Consider the following 12,989-nt stretch of genomic DNA (forward strand, 5'->3'; position numbering starts at 1 on the left):
TTTGCTACAGACAAGGGGTCTGAAAAATATGGCCTGTGGTTCAAATCCAACCCACTGTCTGTTTTTGCAAAGATTTACTGGAACACAACAATGCTCATTCATGTATGTATTGTCTATGGCTGTTTCCATGCTATAATGGTGAAGTTGAGTAGCTGTGACAGAGACCATAAGGTCCATAAAACCTAAAATATTTACTATTTGACCCCTTACAGAAAAAGTTTGCCACCCCCTGCTATAGATTAAAAAAAAAAAAAAATCAGTCAGAAAATAAAAAGAAAAAATAAAAGCCCCAATTTTGGTTTTTAGAGACAGGGTCTTCCTCTGTAACCCAGGCTGGTGTGCAGCGGTGCAGTTGTGGCCTGAATGGCAGCCTCAAACTCCTAGGCTTAAGTGATCTTCCCACCTCAGCTTCTTGAGTAGCTGGGACTACAGGCACATGCCGCCGTGCCCCACTCATTTTTAAAACATTTTTTTCTTTGTAGAAACGGAGTCTTGCTCTGTTTCCCAGGCTAGTCTCGAACTCCTGGCCTCAAGCAATCCTCCCCCATCTTGGCCTCCTAAAGCACTGGAATTACAGGTGTGAACCAGTCATGCCCAGCCCCTCAGTTTTTAATACAAACAATTATTAATATAATCTAGGAAGAAATAAACTTTACAATATGTATTAATAACTATTATATATGAACAAAACCTCACAACTGTACGGATATCCAAGAAGATGTGAATAAATGGAATTATGTATTTCGTGATAGAAAACTAAAGCAAGCCTTTTTCTAAATTAATCTGCCACTCTAGCCAAAGACCACCAGGAATACATCTGCAGTTGAACAAATTGGGCATATTACTCCTGCACTCTGGGGCATTTCAGTAAGAAGGTGCTAGAAAGGACTTAAAGGAGGATTTGTGCCCATGTTCAGTGATTTCAGTCAGGGTTTAGGGAAGCCAGGCTTCTCTCTGGCTTGGATGCCGTCAGAGGTGGGGGTGTGTCTATGACGGACTATCTTAATGAATCTTGCCCAGGAGAGATTAGTTGGAGGCTAGTGCTGTAATTGGTAAGGAAACAACAGTCACTCTCCTGTGGGAGAAAGAGGGATGTTTCATGCCTTTTGTGGTTTGGACAGTGTTCACCTTTGCCAGCGTTCAGACGTGATGATGGAGAGGTTCTGTTTCTGCCTCCTCTTGCTCCCTCACGGTCACAGAGTGACCTTGTCCGATGCTGACGTTCTCTGAAATTTATGTTCAACAGAATACCAAGGCCAGCTCCCAGATGTCCAGGGATGTATAAATTAAACGCAATTTAAATCTAAATTTCCAGTTTTGTGTTTATGTGAGAACTTGAAAAAATATATCTAAGTTGGGTGTCTGAACAAATAAACATTAGAGAAGAGTTGAGAAACCAAAAAGAGAGAATTGTGAAATCTAAAATACTGAAAAATGTTGATAAATTTGACTACAAAAAATAAGTCTTTATCCTGAGTACAGTGGCTCACGCCTGTAATTCCAGCGTGATTTGGAAGGCCAAAGCGGGCAGATAGCTTGAGTCCAGGAGTTCAAGACCTGGGCAACATGGCAAAACTGTGCCTCTACCAAAAATACAAAAATTAGCCGCGTGGTGGCGCAGGCCTGTGGTTCTAGCTACACGGGAGGCTGAGGTTGGGGGATGGATTAAGCCTGGGAGGTCGAGGCTGCAGTTAGCCAATCAAACCACTGCACTCCAGCCTAGGCGAGTGAGACCTTGTCTAAAACAAACAACAACAAAAAGAAGTCTTTGTCCACCAAAAATCACCTTTACACAGGTTTGCAAGACAGACCGCAGATAAAATATTTTCAATGCATTTGAGAAAAGGGTTGATGTTCCTAATAAACTAAAAATGAAGAACCCATCTACCAACCAATATAAAGAGTTCAGAGTTGTTTAAGATTTTTACAACGATCATGTCCCATTAAAAACAATACAAGAAAAAAACCTGGCTGGGCGCGGTGGCTCACGCCTGTAATCCAAGCACTTCGGCAGGCCAAGGCTGGAGGATCACCTGAGGTCAGTAGTTCGAGACCAGCCTGACCAACATGGCGAAACCCCGTCTCTACTAAAAATACAAAAATTAGGCGGGCGTGGTGGTGCGCGCATGTAATTCCAGCTACTCCGGAGGCTAAGGCAGGAGAATCACTTGAACCCGGGAGGCGTAGGTTGCAGTGAAACTGAAATCGCGCCACTGTACTCCAGCCTGGGCGACAGAATGAGACTCTAAAAAATAAGACAAAGAAAGAGGGAAGGAAGGGAAGGAAAGGAACGAAGGGAAGGGAAGGGGAAAGAGGGGAGGAAGGGAGGAAGGGAGGAAGGGAGGAAGGGAGGCGAGAGAAGGGGAGAGACTGGGCGAGGCGGGGAAGTGAAGGGAGGGGAGGGGAGTCTTGGGACTTGGACCCAGGGAAAGCGTTAGGGGTAAGGGGACTACACTTCCCGTGAAGCTCCGCGGCGGCTTCCCGTGAGGCTCTGCAGGGGCTTCCTGAGCGGCCCTGCGCGCTTTCCACGCCAGCTTCAGCGTCAACCCGCGAGCCCTTGCGTCGCGTAAAAGCTAGGATGGAGAGCGGCGACGAGGCGGCCATCGAGAGGCACCGCGTCCACTTGCGCTCCGCCACGTTGCGCGACGCCCCGCCCGTCACACTGCACCTGCTGCCCTGCGAGGTCGCGGTGGACGGGCCCGCCCCGGTGGGGCGCTTCTTCACGCCCGCCATCCGCCAGGGCCCCGAGGGTGAGCATCGCGGCCGGACTACACAGCTCCCGGCAGCCGGCGCGCCGGCCCGCGCGCCCCTCATCTCCTGGGCTCCGGGTGGGGGGGGGCGTTGTGGTGCGTCCGGAAGTGGCGGGAGGGCGGCTCCGGGCTCTCCCCGCAGGGCTCAGGTCCTGGGCACAGTGTGGATCCTGCCTGAGGCTCTTTGCGCCTCCCGCTCCAGGACTCGAAGTGTCATTTCGGGGCCGCTGTCTACGGGGCGAGGAGGTGGCGGTGCCGCGTGGCCTCGTGGGATACGTGATGGTGACGGAAGAGAAGGAAGTGTCCATGGGGAAGCCAGACCCCTTGCGGGATTCCGGGACTGACGACGAAGAGGAGTCGCCGCTGGAACGGGACTTTGTGAGCAAAGGGATAGGGTTGAAAGGGGGTGCGGGCGGGAGCTGTAGTCCCGATGCTGAGCCAGGCCCCTTCCTCAGGACCGCTTCATTGGAGCCACTGCCAGCTTCAGCCACTTCACCCTGTGGGGTCTGGAGACCATCCCTGGCCTGGATGCCAAAGTGCGTGGGGCCCTAACTTGGCCCAGTCTTGCGGCAGCGGTGAGTAGATGAGGAGGTCCGTCTTGTCCCCGGGTGGATGGGCTGGGGAGCACAATTGGGCAGACAGAGCCTGGAGGATTCTACCGGGTAGTGCGTGGGACACGTAGCTCCCTGACCACTCTTCCTAGCATGTCTAGAAGGGGTTATTCTGAACAGCTGGGTCTTTCCCCGGGTCTGGGGGCCAGCCTGCCGCCCTGCCTTACAAGTCCAACAGTAGAGGCGACTCGTCTTGCAGATTCACGCACAGGTGCCCGAGGACTGAGAACCAGAGCTTGAAATTCAAAGCTGCGATCCTTTCACAGCAGTAAACCAGCTCTTTGGAACCCTGATTCCATCATCCCAATAAATGAGCTCTTCACAGCACCTGTGAGTCCCGGCACCTTAGAGCCCCTAAGCCAGCATGGACCCCTTTCCCCCAAGAACCTTGCATGGCTCTGGCATATAGAAACAATTTATTGCCGTGGGCAATGGGGATAAGAGAAGCCAGAATTTTTTGCAGCCAGCACCCACCCCACCCCCAACTTCTACTTTACAAAAGAAATTTTTACAACCACCAGCCCTCTGTACAGAACTCCCCCACCCCCGATCTCACTGTACACAGCTGCCTGGCTCCCTCTGGTCCCTGGTTCAGAGCAGGCCTGGGCCTGTGGCCAGCTGACCTTGGAGTTAGCCTGAGCCCTGAGCTCGCCTTGGTGCCGGGCACCAATGGGCCCTGCCAGGCCTGTCCCCTCCTTTTCAAGCTTTTCAGCCCCATCTCCCTTAGAGTGCTTTGTGGGAGCTGCAGTGGGGGCGGGGTGGGCTATCAGCCCCAGTCCTGCTGTCTTGGCACTGCAGTGGGCAGTGCCTGGTCACCACTTCCCCCTCTTGCTCCAGTCCTTGGGAGTGAAGTGCAGACACTTGGAGTCGATCCGCAGGAGCCGCTTAAGCATGGCCCGCTCATGGCCGTCCACGATGTCCTCTGACAGTGTGAGGATGTACTGGCCCTGGGCAGAGGAGATGGGTTCAGCAAGTGGCCAGCCCCAGGAGCCTGCACTCTGCATCCCACACGCCTGTCTCCACCATGCCTGCCTCCCTACCTTGTAGTAGTTGATGAGGTTGAGGTACTGCAGAGTGGAGATGACATCCTCCTTCTTGATGCTGGTGATTTCACTGATCTCACTGTAGGAGAGCAAAGGTCAGGTCCCCTGAGGACCTTCATCTGTCCCCAGGAGCCCCAGGAGAGAGTGACAAAGCCCAGGGACAGGCCATGCCATGTACCCCCAGGTAGGCAGCGCCAGGCTCACTTGATGGTGATCTGTGGCCTCTCCCCACTCTCCGACTTCAGCCCCATCAGGATCTCCAGGATGGTCTGGGACCAGTAACTTCGATAGGATAGGAGGCCAAGGTCTGAGAGGGGCTTCTCGGGGGTCCCTGTTTTCCCTTCCACTTTGGAGAGTTCATAGCCTAAAGCAATGGAGCAGTAGAGGGTGAGTAAGAGGTCATAGATGAACATAAGCAACATTTAAAAACACAGGTCGCCAAGGCAGGCTGCCTAGTTCCCATCATGGCCCTGCCACTTGGCAGTTCTGTGGCCTCCGCCTCTCTGCGCCTCAGTTCCCTCAGGAAGAACTAACGAGTATTCACTCTTCCCCTGGGAGCTGAGCACAGTGGAGGGCATGATCACTGAGAGGAGTACCTGCAGTCAACCACGAGGGTGATCAGAGGCCAGTGAAGGCTTATGGGCAGGGGATGCAGGGAAAATGGCTCAGGGGAAGAAAGTGCCTCCAATTTTCCTTTGCCATCCCAGGCTCTGTCTGGTCATGTAAGGAAGGAAGTGGGGACAGATTTCTGTCTGTAATCCAGGCCTGAGAATGCTTGAATTCTCAGTCAAATCAGTCCTCCTAGCTGGGATCTTGGGAGTGTCAGCTGCTGTTAAGACCTGAGTGGCCTGACTGGGTGGTTGTGAGGATGCAAGGAGAACAGGTGCACCAAGGTGCTTCCCAAGTTGGGGAGACCATTCCTGAGAGCCAGGTGACTGACCCCCACCATGGCTGTTTCCCTCCAACTCATGCTGATAGCTGGGCACTGGGAGGCAGTCCCCAGTGAGATCCTCTGACCCTGCACAGCCCTGAGCGGCTTCACATCTCTTGGGCAGTGTCTTCATTCTCCCCACCAGGGACTTGGGATGTTTGTGACTTCTAGAAGCCCTTCCTCACCCTCACAATGGACCTTAGCCCCTTGGTAGTCCCACCCACATCCCATCTCCATTGCGGTCTGAGCTCCAAGACTGAGTTTCTTCAAGCATCCACTTGTGCTACCAGGCTGAGAAGTTCTGAGGATGTGACCCCATCTGGGCATCACTTAACCAATAAATTTCTCGAATAGACCATAACCTTGATCAAGTAAAGCCTCTGTGTCTTCACCAGGCAAACAGCTAGAACTTCCTCTTCTCAGGTCAGAGCTTAGTTATTCCAAGTGAATGGTGAGATAGAATGGGGGGTGATGGGGAAGAGGCTGGGAAGGAGAAGGGGCCTCAGGGTTGGGGAGGGCACTGAAGAGCTCGTGTGTGATGAAGGTCAGAGTCCCTTCTGGCTTTAAGAGACTGACCTCACTGGACACAAGGAGCAAGGGACAATTCCATGCTTACGTGTATCTGTTGACAGCATTTTGGACACCTGCCTGCACAGCTCAGGGGACAACTGGGGACATTAACCACTGGTCCTTGCCCAAGGACTTGTATCATGGCCCACCCGTTACCAGATACATGAGCACCAGCAGCTCACTAACCTGCCCATGGCCCCAGGCAGGAGCATGTAAGTCAGATTTGGGGAAAGCTGATTGGCACTTAGAACCCTGGCCAAGGAGCAAACTGTAGGGCTGAGAACCTATCCCAGATAAGCAGGGCAGTCAGCCTGAATGGAGAGAACTCTGGGAGAGTGCCACGGTTATTTCTGGCTGGCTCCCCTAGAGATCGGGCTGCATAGCCACGGTTGACAATCACAGTAGCCTGGCACATCTGCCTATGAGGCACCGATGATGGGTGCACTACCCCCTGGCCACAGCACACATACTCACTGAACTCGATCAGCAGCTTGCCGTAGCCCCGGCGCTGGTAGGGAGGCAGGGTTAGGATGCAGGCCACATTATAGTCTTCTGTCGATTCTTTCTCCTGGGAAAGGGGGGCAGGTGAGTGTCAGGGAAGGGACCTGGCTCAGGATAAAGCACAGGGACAGCCTGGACAGGCACTGACCTTGGAGAAGTAGCCCACGATGTGGAAGCCCTTACAGTCATACTCCGTCATGACGTAGAAGAGGAAAGGGTCTGTGTCATAGTACAGTGTCTTATGGTCAAGGAAACACTTGGCCAAAAGACACAGGTTCTGGGAATAACTCTGCAAGAGAAAAGGCTTGTCACCATTCTGGGTATCCTGCCTTGAGCCTGGCCAGTGGTTCAGGGTCAACCGGGAGCTTCACTGTTCGTGCTATGCCCCAGACTGATAGGTGATGAGTATTCTTTCCTGGCTGGGCCTGACCCACTTCACCAGCCCACAGCTTATGCAGGGCTGCTCCTCAGTGTTGAAAAGCCTGTGTGCCAGATGTGTGATGGTGTCTGAATCAGACAGGACACTTGCCTGCTCAGTCAGGCAAGTTTCCCGAGTTGCTCTGCACACCTCCATGTAAGCCTGGCCAGGAGACTCCACCACCCTGTAATGTTTTTAACAGCAATCAACAAACCAATGTGTCCAAAGTCAGACTCTGACCACCGCTCCTCAGAGAAGCTCTCTCCCTGACAGTCTTGGGAGTCTAGCTGGTAAAAAACCTAACATTCTGCCGGGCGTGGTGGCGTACGCCTGTAATCCCAGCACTTTGGGAGGCCAAGGTGGGCGGGTCATGAGGTCAGGAGATTGAGACCATCCTGGCTAACACGGTGAAACCCTGTCTCTGCTAAAAATACAAAAAATTAGCCTGGCGTGGCAGCGGGCACCTGTAGTCCTAGCTACTTGGGAGGCTGACGCAGGAGAATGGCGTGAACCCGGGAGGCAGAGCTTGCAGTGAGCCAAGATTGTGCCACTGCACTCCAGCCTGGGCAACAAAGTGAGACTCCGTCTCAAAAAAAAAAAAAAAAAAAACCTAACATTCTACATCCACAGTCACACCTCCTGGGAACTGATCTGCTACTCTACGACAAAGTTAAGGAATTATGTAATTTAACAAAATAACTGCCTTAGGGGTTACCCCAGCAAAATTATGAATTATGCTGCTTAACCTTACCTCTGCACACGATTTCTCCTGCATTTCAGACATTGTGGGTTTTTTTTTTTTTTTTGAGACAGGGTCTCACTCCTGTCGCCCAGGATGGAATGCAGTGGTGCAATCATGCAATCATGGCTCACTGCAGCCTTGACTTCCCAGGCTCAGGTGATTCTCCCAACTCAGCCTCCTGAGTACCTGGGACTACAGATGTGCACCACTACACCCAGCTAAATTAATTAATTGTTTATTTATAGAGACAGTCTCGCTCTGTCACCCAGGCTGGAGTGCAGTGGCGCAATCTCAGCTCACTGCAAGCTCCGCCTTCCGGGTTCATGCCGTTCTCCTGCCTCAGCCTCCCGAGTAGCTGGGACTACAGGCGCCCACCACCACGCCCGGCTAATTCTTTTGTATTTTTAGTAGAGATGGGGTTTCACCGTGTTAGCCAGGATGGTCTCGATCTCCTGACCTCATGATCTGCCCACCTTGGCCTCCCAAAGTGCTAGGATGCAGGCATGAGCCAACGTGCCCGGCCAAATTTTTTATTTTTAGTAGAGATGGGGTTTCTCCATGTTGCCCAGGCTAGTCTCAAAATTCTGGGCTCAAGTGATTGGCCCACCTCAGCCTCCCAAAGTGCTGTGGTTACAGGTATGAGCCACTGTGCCCAGCCAAAAAGTGCTTTTTGTTTTATTTATTTATTTTTTAGACGAAGTCTCACCCTGTTGCCCAGGCTGGAGTGAAGTGGCGCAATCTCGGCTCACTGCAAACTCCGCCTCCCGGGTTCACGCCATTCTCCTGCCTCAGACTCCCGAGTAGCTGGTACTACAGGCGCCCGCCACCACGCCCGGTGTATTTTTATTTTTTGTATTTTTTAGTAGAAACGGGGTTTCACCATGTTAGGATGGTCTCGATCTCCTGACCTCGTGATCCACCCACCTCGGCCTCCCGTAGTGCTGGGATTACAGACATGAGCCACCACGCCCAGCCCAGAAACTGCTTTTTAACCACCTGCTGCTGGGTACTGCCACTTGGATGCCCAGGTCCACGTTAATAATTACAGAATGGTGGTTAACACAGCATCTTCATCACCTGAGCTCTGTCCCCTTTAAGAGCCTTCCCTCTTCTTCCCTTTTTTGCCTCCCAGCCAGAATGATCTGTGCCTTTCACAAAGACCATCTCTGTGCATCCATGCCGCCGCCTCAGCACCACTGCAAGAAACTGCCTCAGCCACTGTCATCCACCAAGGCTCCAAAGTAACCCTCTGTGAAGCTTTGCCAGCCACCTCCTTTGGGTCCTCCTAACCTACCCTCTGTTTCATGACACTTAAGACACTGGGAACTAAGAGGTAATTGGTATGTCTGTCTCTCCCATGGACTAAGCTGTCAGAGAACAGAGACTGTCTCATTCCTGGCTACCAGCACCTGCCAGACAGCAGGAACTCAATAAAAATGGGGTGAACTGATCTGCTGGCTTGACTGGTCAGTGTTTACCTGAGCAAGAAGATGTCATTTGACTCACCCCAGCGCCCCACTGCCTCTCAGGCACTAACCTTGTTCTTACGTCCATCAATCTCAAAGAAGGAGATGGTGCCCTTGCGGTAAATCTCATTGCCTGGAGGATGTCGTAGGTCGCACTTGGTCTGGGGAAGAGAGGAGGGTCAGGAACAAGGGCAACGTGGAGGGTGCTCAGAAGGCAGCCTCCCTGGACTCCTCATACCAAGTGACGCTGAAGACACTTGAGGCTACGGCCGTACTTGAGGCAGAACTCGCACAAGTAGAGAACAGGCAATGTGGTGAGCTCCTGTGGGTACGGGGAGAAGTACCACGGCTTGAGGCGGTGCCGGCCCAGCTCAATGCACTCGATGTTCTTCATCCGGGTGACGATGTCGTCGTGGCTTCGGTCAGACACCAGGCTGCCAGTCATGCGTGGTGCTGATGGTATTCCATCTGAGCTGTCCTGGGAGTCCTGCCCAGGGCCAGTGGAAAACACCAGGTTATAAGAGACAGCTCAGCAGGACACCACAGCTCACAGCCCTTTGACAGGTTTCCTTCAAGCCTAACAGCAACCCTATAGGGGAGGTACCATGATCCCCAATTTCCGGATAAAAACCTGAAACCCTAAGGGATTGATGACGTGGAAAAGATCAACGAATGACTCTCGTTTTTGAGATGGAGTCTCACTCCGTCGCCCAGGCTAGAGTGCAGTGGCATGATCTTGGCTCACTGCAACCTCTACCTCCGGGGTTCAAGCAATTCTCCTGCCTCAGCTTTCCAAGTAGCTGGGATTATAGGCGCCTGCCACTACGCCTGGCTAATTGTTGTATTTTTAGTAGAGGCAAGGTTTCACCATGTTGGTCAGGCTGGTGTCGAACTCCTGACCTCAGGTGATCTGCCCGCCTTGGTTGGCCTCCCAAAGTGCTGGGATTACAGGTATGAGCCATGGCACCCAGCCCCAATGACTCATTTGAACCATGTTCTGCCTGGCTCCTAATCCCACCAACACTAGCCCTGCCTACCACCCCTTCTTTATTTTTAAACTCATCACTAACTCTCCACCCTGCCTGCATCCCTTCCTTTTCACCCAGCTCCTTCTGTTGCTCCCCAGACCCACCTCATCAGTGCCCAAACAATTTGATTTTCGCTTCCGTCCTGGCTGGGCTGCCACTGCCCTACGGGCTGCTCCATTCTGCAGATATAGTAATAAAAGAAGGGATGGCTGTGAGATGAGCCTGAAAAAGGCCACTAGAGAGTAGAAGAGAGAAAGGGAACAAGAGATGGTTTGGGAAACTCACCTGGGGAAAAACCGAGGCCGGGGCTGTCTCGCTGGGCACTGGAGTTGCTGGTGAAACCACCTCCACCTTCCGTTTCTGCAGAGAGAAACCAACAAAGGTGGGTCAGAAGGTAGAGAAGGTGGGACCTGAGAAGAAAGCAAGGTCCCTGGAATTGCTGAGGGTACCGTTGAGCGGTGGTTGGGCTGCAGGCAGGAGCTGGAGGAGAGCGGCTGGTCAGGCTCGCCACCGGGAATGGCCTCCCGCTCCTTGGGCAGGTTGAAGCGGAGTGTGATCTGGACCGGGATTGGCAAGGTCTTCCCGCTGGCCTGGGCCGAGGCCGGCTGTAGAGATAGGTCCAGGGTCTTCCTCTGGGGCGGGGATGGCAGTGGAATGGGGAAGGGGAATAGGGGTCCCTCAGCTCAAAATTATCAAACCCCACCCTCGCCTTCTGAAGGACACAGGACTAGCTACTGGACTCTGGGAGCTACATGTGCAATTCAGCCCCCATCCTTTGCAAGATGAAGTCGGTGAGAGGGAGCCGCCTACTGCCCATCCAGGAGCCCCTAATGCCAACAGATAAGAGAAACACGAGGCAGGAGAGAAGAGATGAAGTGGGGGACCTACTCACCACCTCTCTCTCTGGAGAGCCGGGACGGGACCCAGGAAGTCCGTTCTTGGTGGGGGTCTTGGCCTCTTTCTTCGGGAACTGGATCTTCTTTAGGTCCAGCCGCTCGTGCGTCACCCATTCATCCAGACGTTTGTTGACTGCAGCAGTGGGGATGGCTCAGGACAGAATGCCAAAAACTGTTCCCCAACCCTACCCTGATGCCCCACCTCAGGCCCAGAACTCACAGTCAATGTAATGGACGTAGAAAAGCTTCCGGCCACTGATGTCCTTCACGCTCAGGATCTCAGCCAGGGCTATGGGAATAGCATAGGCAGGGGCCTTAGACGGGCCGGGCCAGGCTATGAGACTCCACCCTTCCACGACCTGAACTCCACCCCAAGGCCGGATCCCTAAGCTCCAGCACTTAGAAGGTCTCTCCTAAGCCTCCTTCAGTCACTACTGCCACCCCTTTCCAGGCCCCGCCCTGTACCTCTCGGAGCAGCTAAGAGCCACGCCCCTTCATGAGAGTATCTGCGCCCCGCCCGCCCCATAATTCCAGAGGCCCCTCCCCATCCCGGTGGTTCAGTTGACTCCCGCCCCTCGCCCTCAGGTTCCTTAGCCCCGCCCCCCAACGTCACTCACGCCACTCATCTTCGTTGTCCTGGTTCCGCCGCAGCACGGGTAGGCGGCAGCCCTCGATTATCTCCCCCTGGGGAGACAGCGCGGCGCCAGGGTCGGCTACTGGGGGGCCTCGGGCTCTACCCACCTCCCCTGGCTCCCTCCGCCCCGCCCCGGGCACCGGACTCACCACCTCCGCCATCTTCCCTCCCTCCACTGCCACTTCCGGCCCCTGTGGGAGACGTCACTTCCGGGACCGAGCCCGCTGTAGGCCCGGGCCTCACGAAGCCCCTTTAGAGGGGGACTTTTGAGAGACACCGCGACCCAGCTGCAAGGGGCAAGACTGCCCCTGTGACTCTGGGGAAAACGGAGTGTTACAAGCCTCAGACCGAGCCCTAGGTGGAAACCCCACAACGTGCACAGGGATTGGAGAACTAGTGAGTCCGTCACGTGACGCCCACCGGGTGCGACGCTGTTCACGTGGATGCGGAGCGGGTCACGTGGCAATACCGTTTGGGCTTTGACGGAGGGCAGTCCTCGGGCGTCTCCTTGCGGCGGCGGGAGGTGTTGTCGGGAGTGAACTGCACGCGAGAGGCTGGAGAAAGGAAGTGGGCTTAGAGGGGCTCTAACGCTCCCACAGGTCTGTGGACTTCATTCCATAGGCAGGAGGACTCAGGGAAGATTCCTAGCTTCATTTTGTGTATTGGGCTTTTTTTTATTTTAGAGACGGAGTCTCGCTCTGTCGCCAGGCTGGAGTACAGTGGCGCCATCTTGGCTCCCTGCAACCTCTGCCTCCCGGGGTCAAGCGATTCTCCTGCCTCAGTCTCCGGAGTACCCAGCTAATATTTGTATTTTCAGTAGAGGCGGGGTTTCACCATGTTGGCCAGGATGGTCTGGATCTCTTGACCTCGTGATCCGCCCGCCTCGGCCTCCCAAAGTGCTGGGATTACAGGCGTGAGCCATGGCGCCCAGCCATATTAGGCTTTTTTTTTGAAACAAGGTCTGTCTCGCCCAGGCTGGAGTGCAGCCGGGGAGGCATAATCTCCGCTCACTGCAGCCTCCGCCTCCCTGGATCAAGTGATCCACCTCAGGCTCCCGAGTAGCTGGGACTACAGGCGCGCACTACCAAGGCTGGCTAATTTTTAAAATTTTTTGTGTAAACAGGATTTGGAGACTGGGCATGGTGGCTCACACCTGAAATCCCAGCTACCTCCAGCTTTATCATGAGAAAAAATCAGACAAATACCAATTGAGAAACATTCTACAAAATACCCCATGAGTACTCCTCAAAAGTGTGAAGATGTCACCGGTGAAGGGTGTCCAGATTCTTGGCATCTTAAAGAATTGGACAAAACGGCTGGGCGCGGTGGCTCACGCCTGTAATCCCAGCACTTTGGGAGGCCAAGGCGGGCGGATCACGAAGTCAGGAGATCGAGATCA

General features: G+C 53.8%; 2 protein-coding genes across 8 annotated transcripts; one reads left to right on the forward strand and one right to left on the reverse strand.

Moving 5' to 3' along the window:
* Positions 1–2,408: 2,408 nt before the first annotated feature.
* Positions 2,409–5,696, forward strand: RNASEH2C (ribonuclease H2, subunit C). 4 transcript variants are annotated; one of them, XM_011942491.1, is made up of 5 exons: positions 2,409–2,750; positions 2,953–3,128; positions 3,206–3,325; positions 3,561–3,691; positions 4,199–5,696. In XM_011942491.1, exons 1-4 carry the CDS (start codon positions 2,579–2,581, stop codon positions 3,585–3,587), a joined length of 495 nt encoding a protein of 164 aa, XP_011797881.1. In that variant the 5' UTR covers positions 2,409–2,578; the 3' UTR covers positions 3,588–3,691; positions 4,199–5,696. The 4 variants fall into 4 exon arrangements, with proteins under 4 accessions (XP_011797881.1, XP_011797879.1, XP_011797880.1 ...); XM_011942489.1 differs by lacking the exon at positions 4,199–5,696 and having other exon boundaries at positions 3,206–3,316; positions 3,545–3,755; XM_011942490.1 differs by lacking the exon at positions 4,199–5,696 and having other exon boundaries at positions 3,206–3,329; positions 3,561–3,683.
* KAT5 (K(lysine) acetyltransferase 5) lies at positions 3,759–12,023 on the reverse strand. 4 transcript variants are annotated; one of them, XM_011942484.1, is made up of 14 exons: positions 11,740–12,023; positions 11,574–11,640; positions 11,177–11,245; positions 10,953–11,089; positions 10,510–10,665; positions 10,346–10,420; positions 10,165–10,239; positions 9,271–9,519; positions 9,104–9,193; positions 6,555–6,695; positions 6,380–6,473; positions 4,609–4,768; positions 4,402–4,483; positions 3,761–4,308 (listed from the first exon to the last, which is right to left on the reverse strand). In XM_011942484.1, exons 1-14 carry the CDS (start codon positions 11,749–11,751, stop codon positions 4,174–4,176), a joined length of 1,542 nt encoding a protein of 513 aa, XP_011797874.1. In that variant the 5' UTR covers positions 11,752–12,023; the 3' UTR covers positions 3,761–4,173. The 4 variants fall into 4 exon arrangements, with proteins under 4 accessions (XP_011797873.1, XP_011797874.1, XP_011797876.1 ...); XM_011942483.1 differs by having other exon boundaries at positions 3,759–4,308; positions 11,574–12,017; XM_011942486.1 differs by lacking the exon at positions 10,510–10,665.
* Positions 12,024–12,989: the final 966 nt, after the last annotated feature.

Source organism: Colobus angolensis, unplaced genomic scaffold, assembly GCF_000951035.1.
Source record: "Colobus angolensis palliatus isolate OR3802 unplaced genomic scaffold, Cang.pa_1.0 Scaffold21, whole genome shotgun sequence".
Taxonomy (NCBI): Eukaryota; Metazoa; Chordata; class Mammalia; order Primates; family Cercopithecidae; genus Colobus; species Colobus angolensis.

Coding starts and splice junctions, on each gene's coding strand:
- RNASEH2C (XM_011942487.1), top strand. CDS start 2,579: ATGGAGAGCGGCGACGAGGCGGCCATCGAGAGGCACCGCGTCCACTTG. Junction 2,751..2,952: donor CATCCGCCAGGGCCCCGAGG/GTGAGCATCGCG, acceptor CTCCCGCTCCAG/GACTCGAAGTGTCATTTCGG.
- KAT5 (XM_011942483.1), bottom strand. CDS start 11,751: ATGGCGGAGGTGGTGAGTCCGGTGCCCGGGGCGGGGCGGAGGGAGCCA. Junction 6,696..9,103: donor TTGATGGACGTAAGAACAAG/GTTAGTGCCTGA, acceptor TTTCTCTTGCAG/AGTTATTCCCAGAACCTGTG. Junction 4,484..4,608: donor AGGCCACAGATCACCATCAA/GTGAGCCTGGCG, acceptor GCTCTCCTACAG/TGAGATCAGTGAAATCACCA.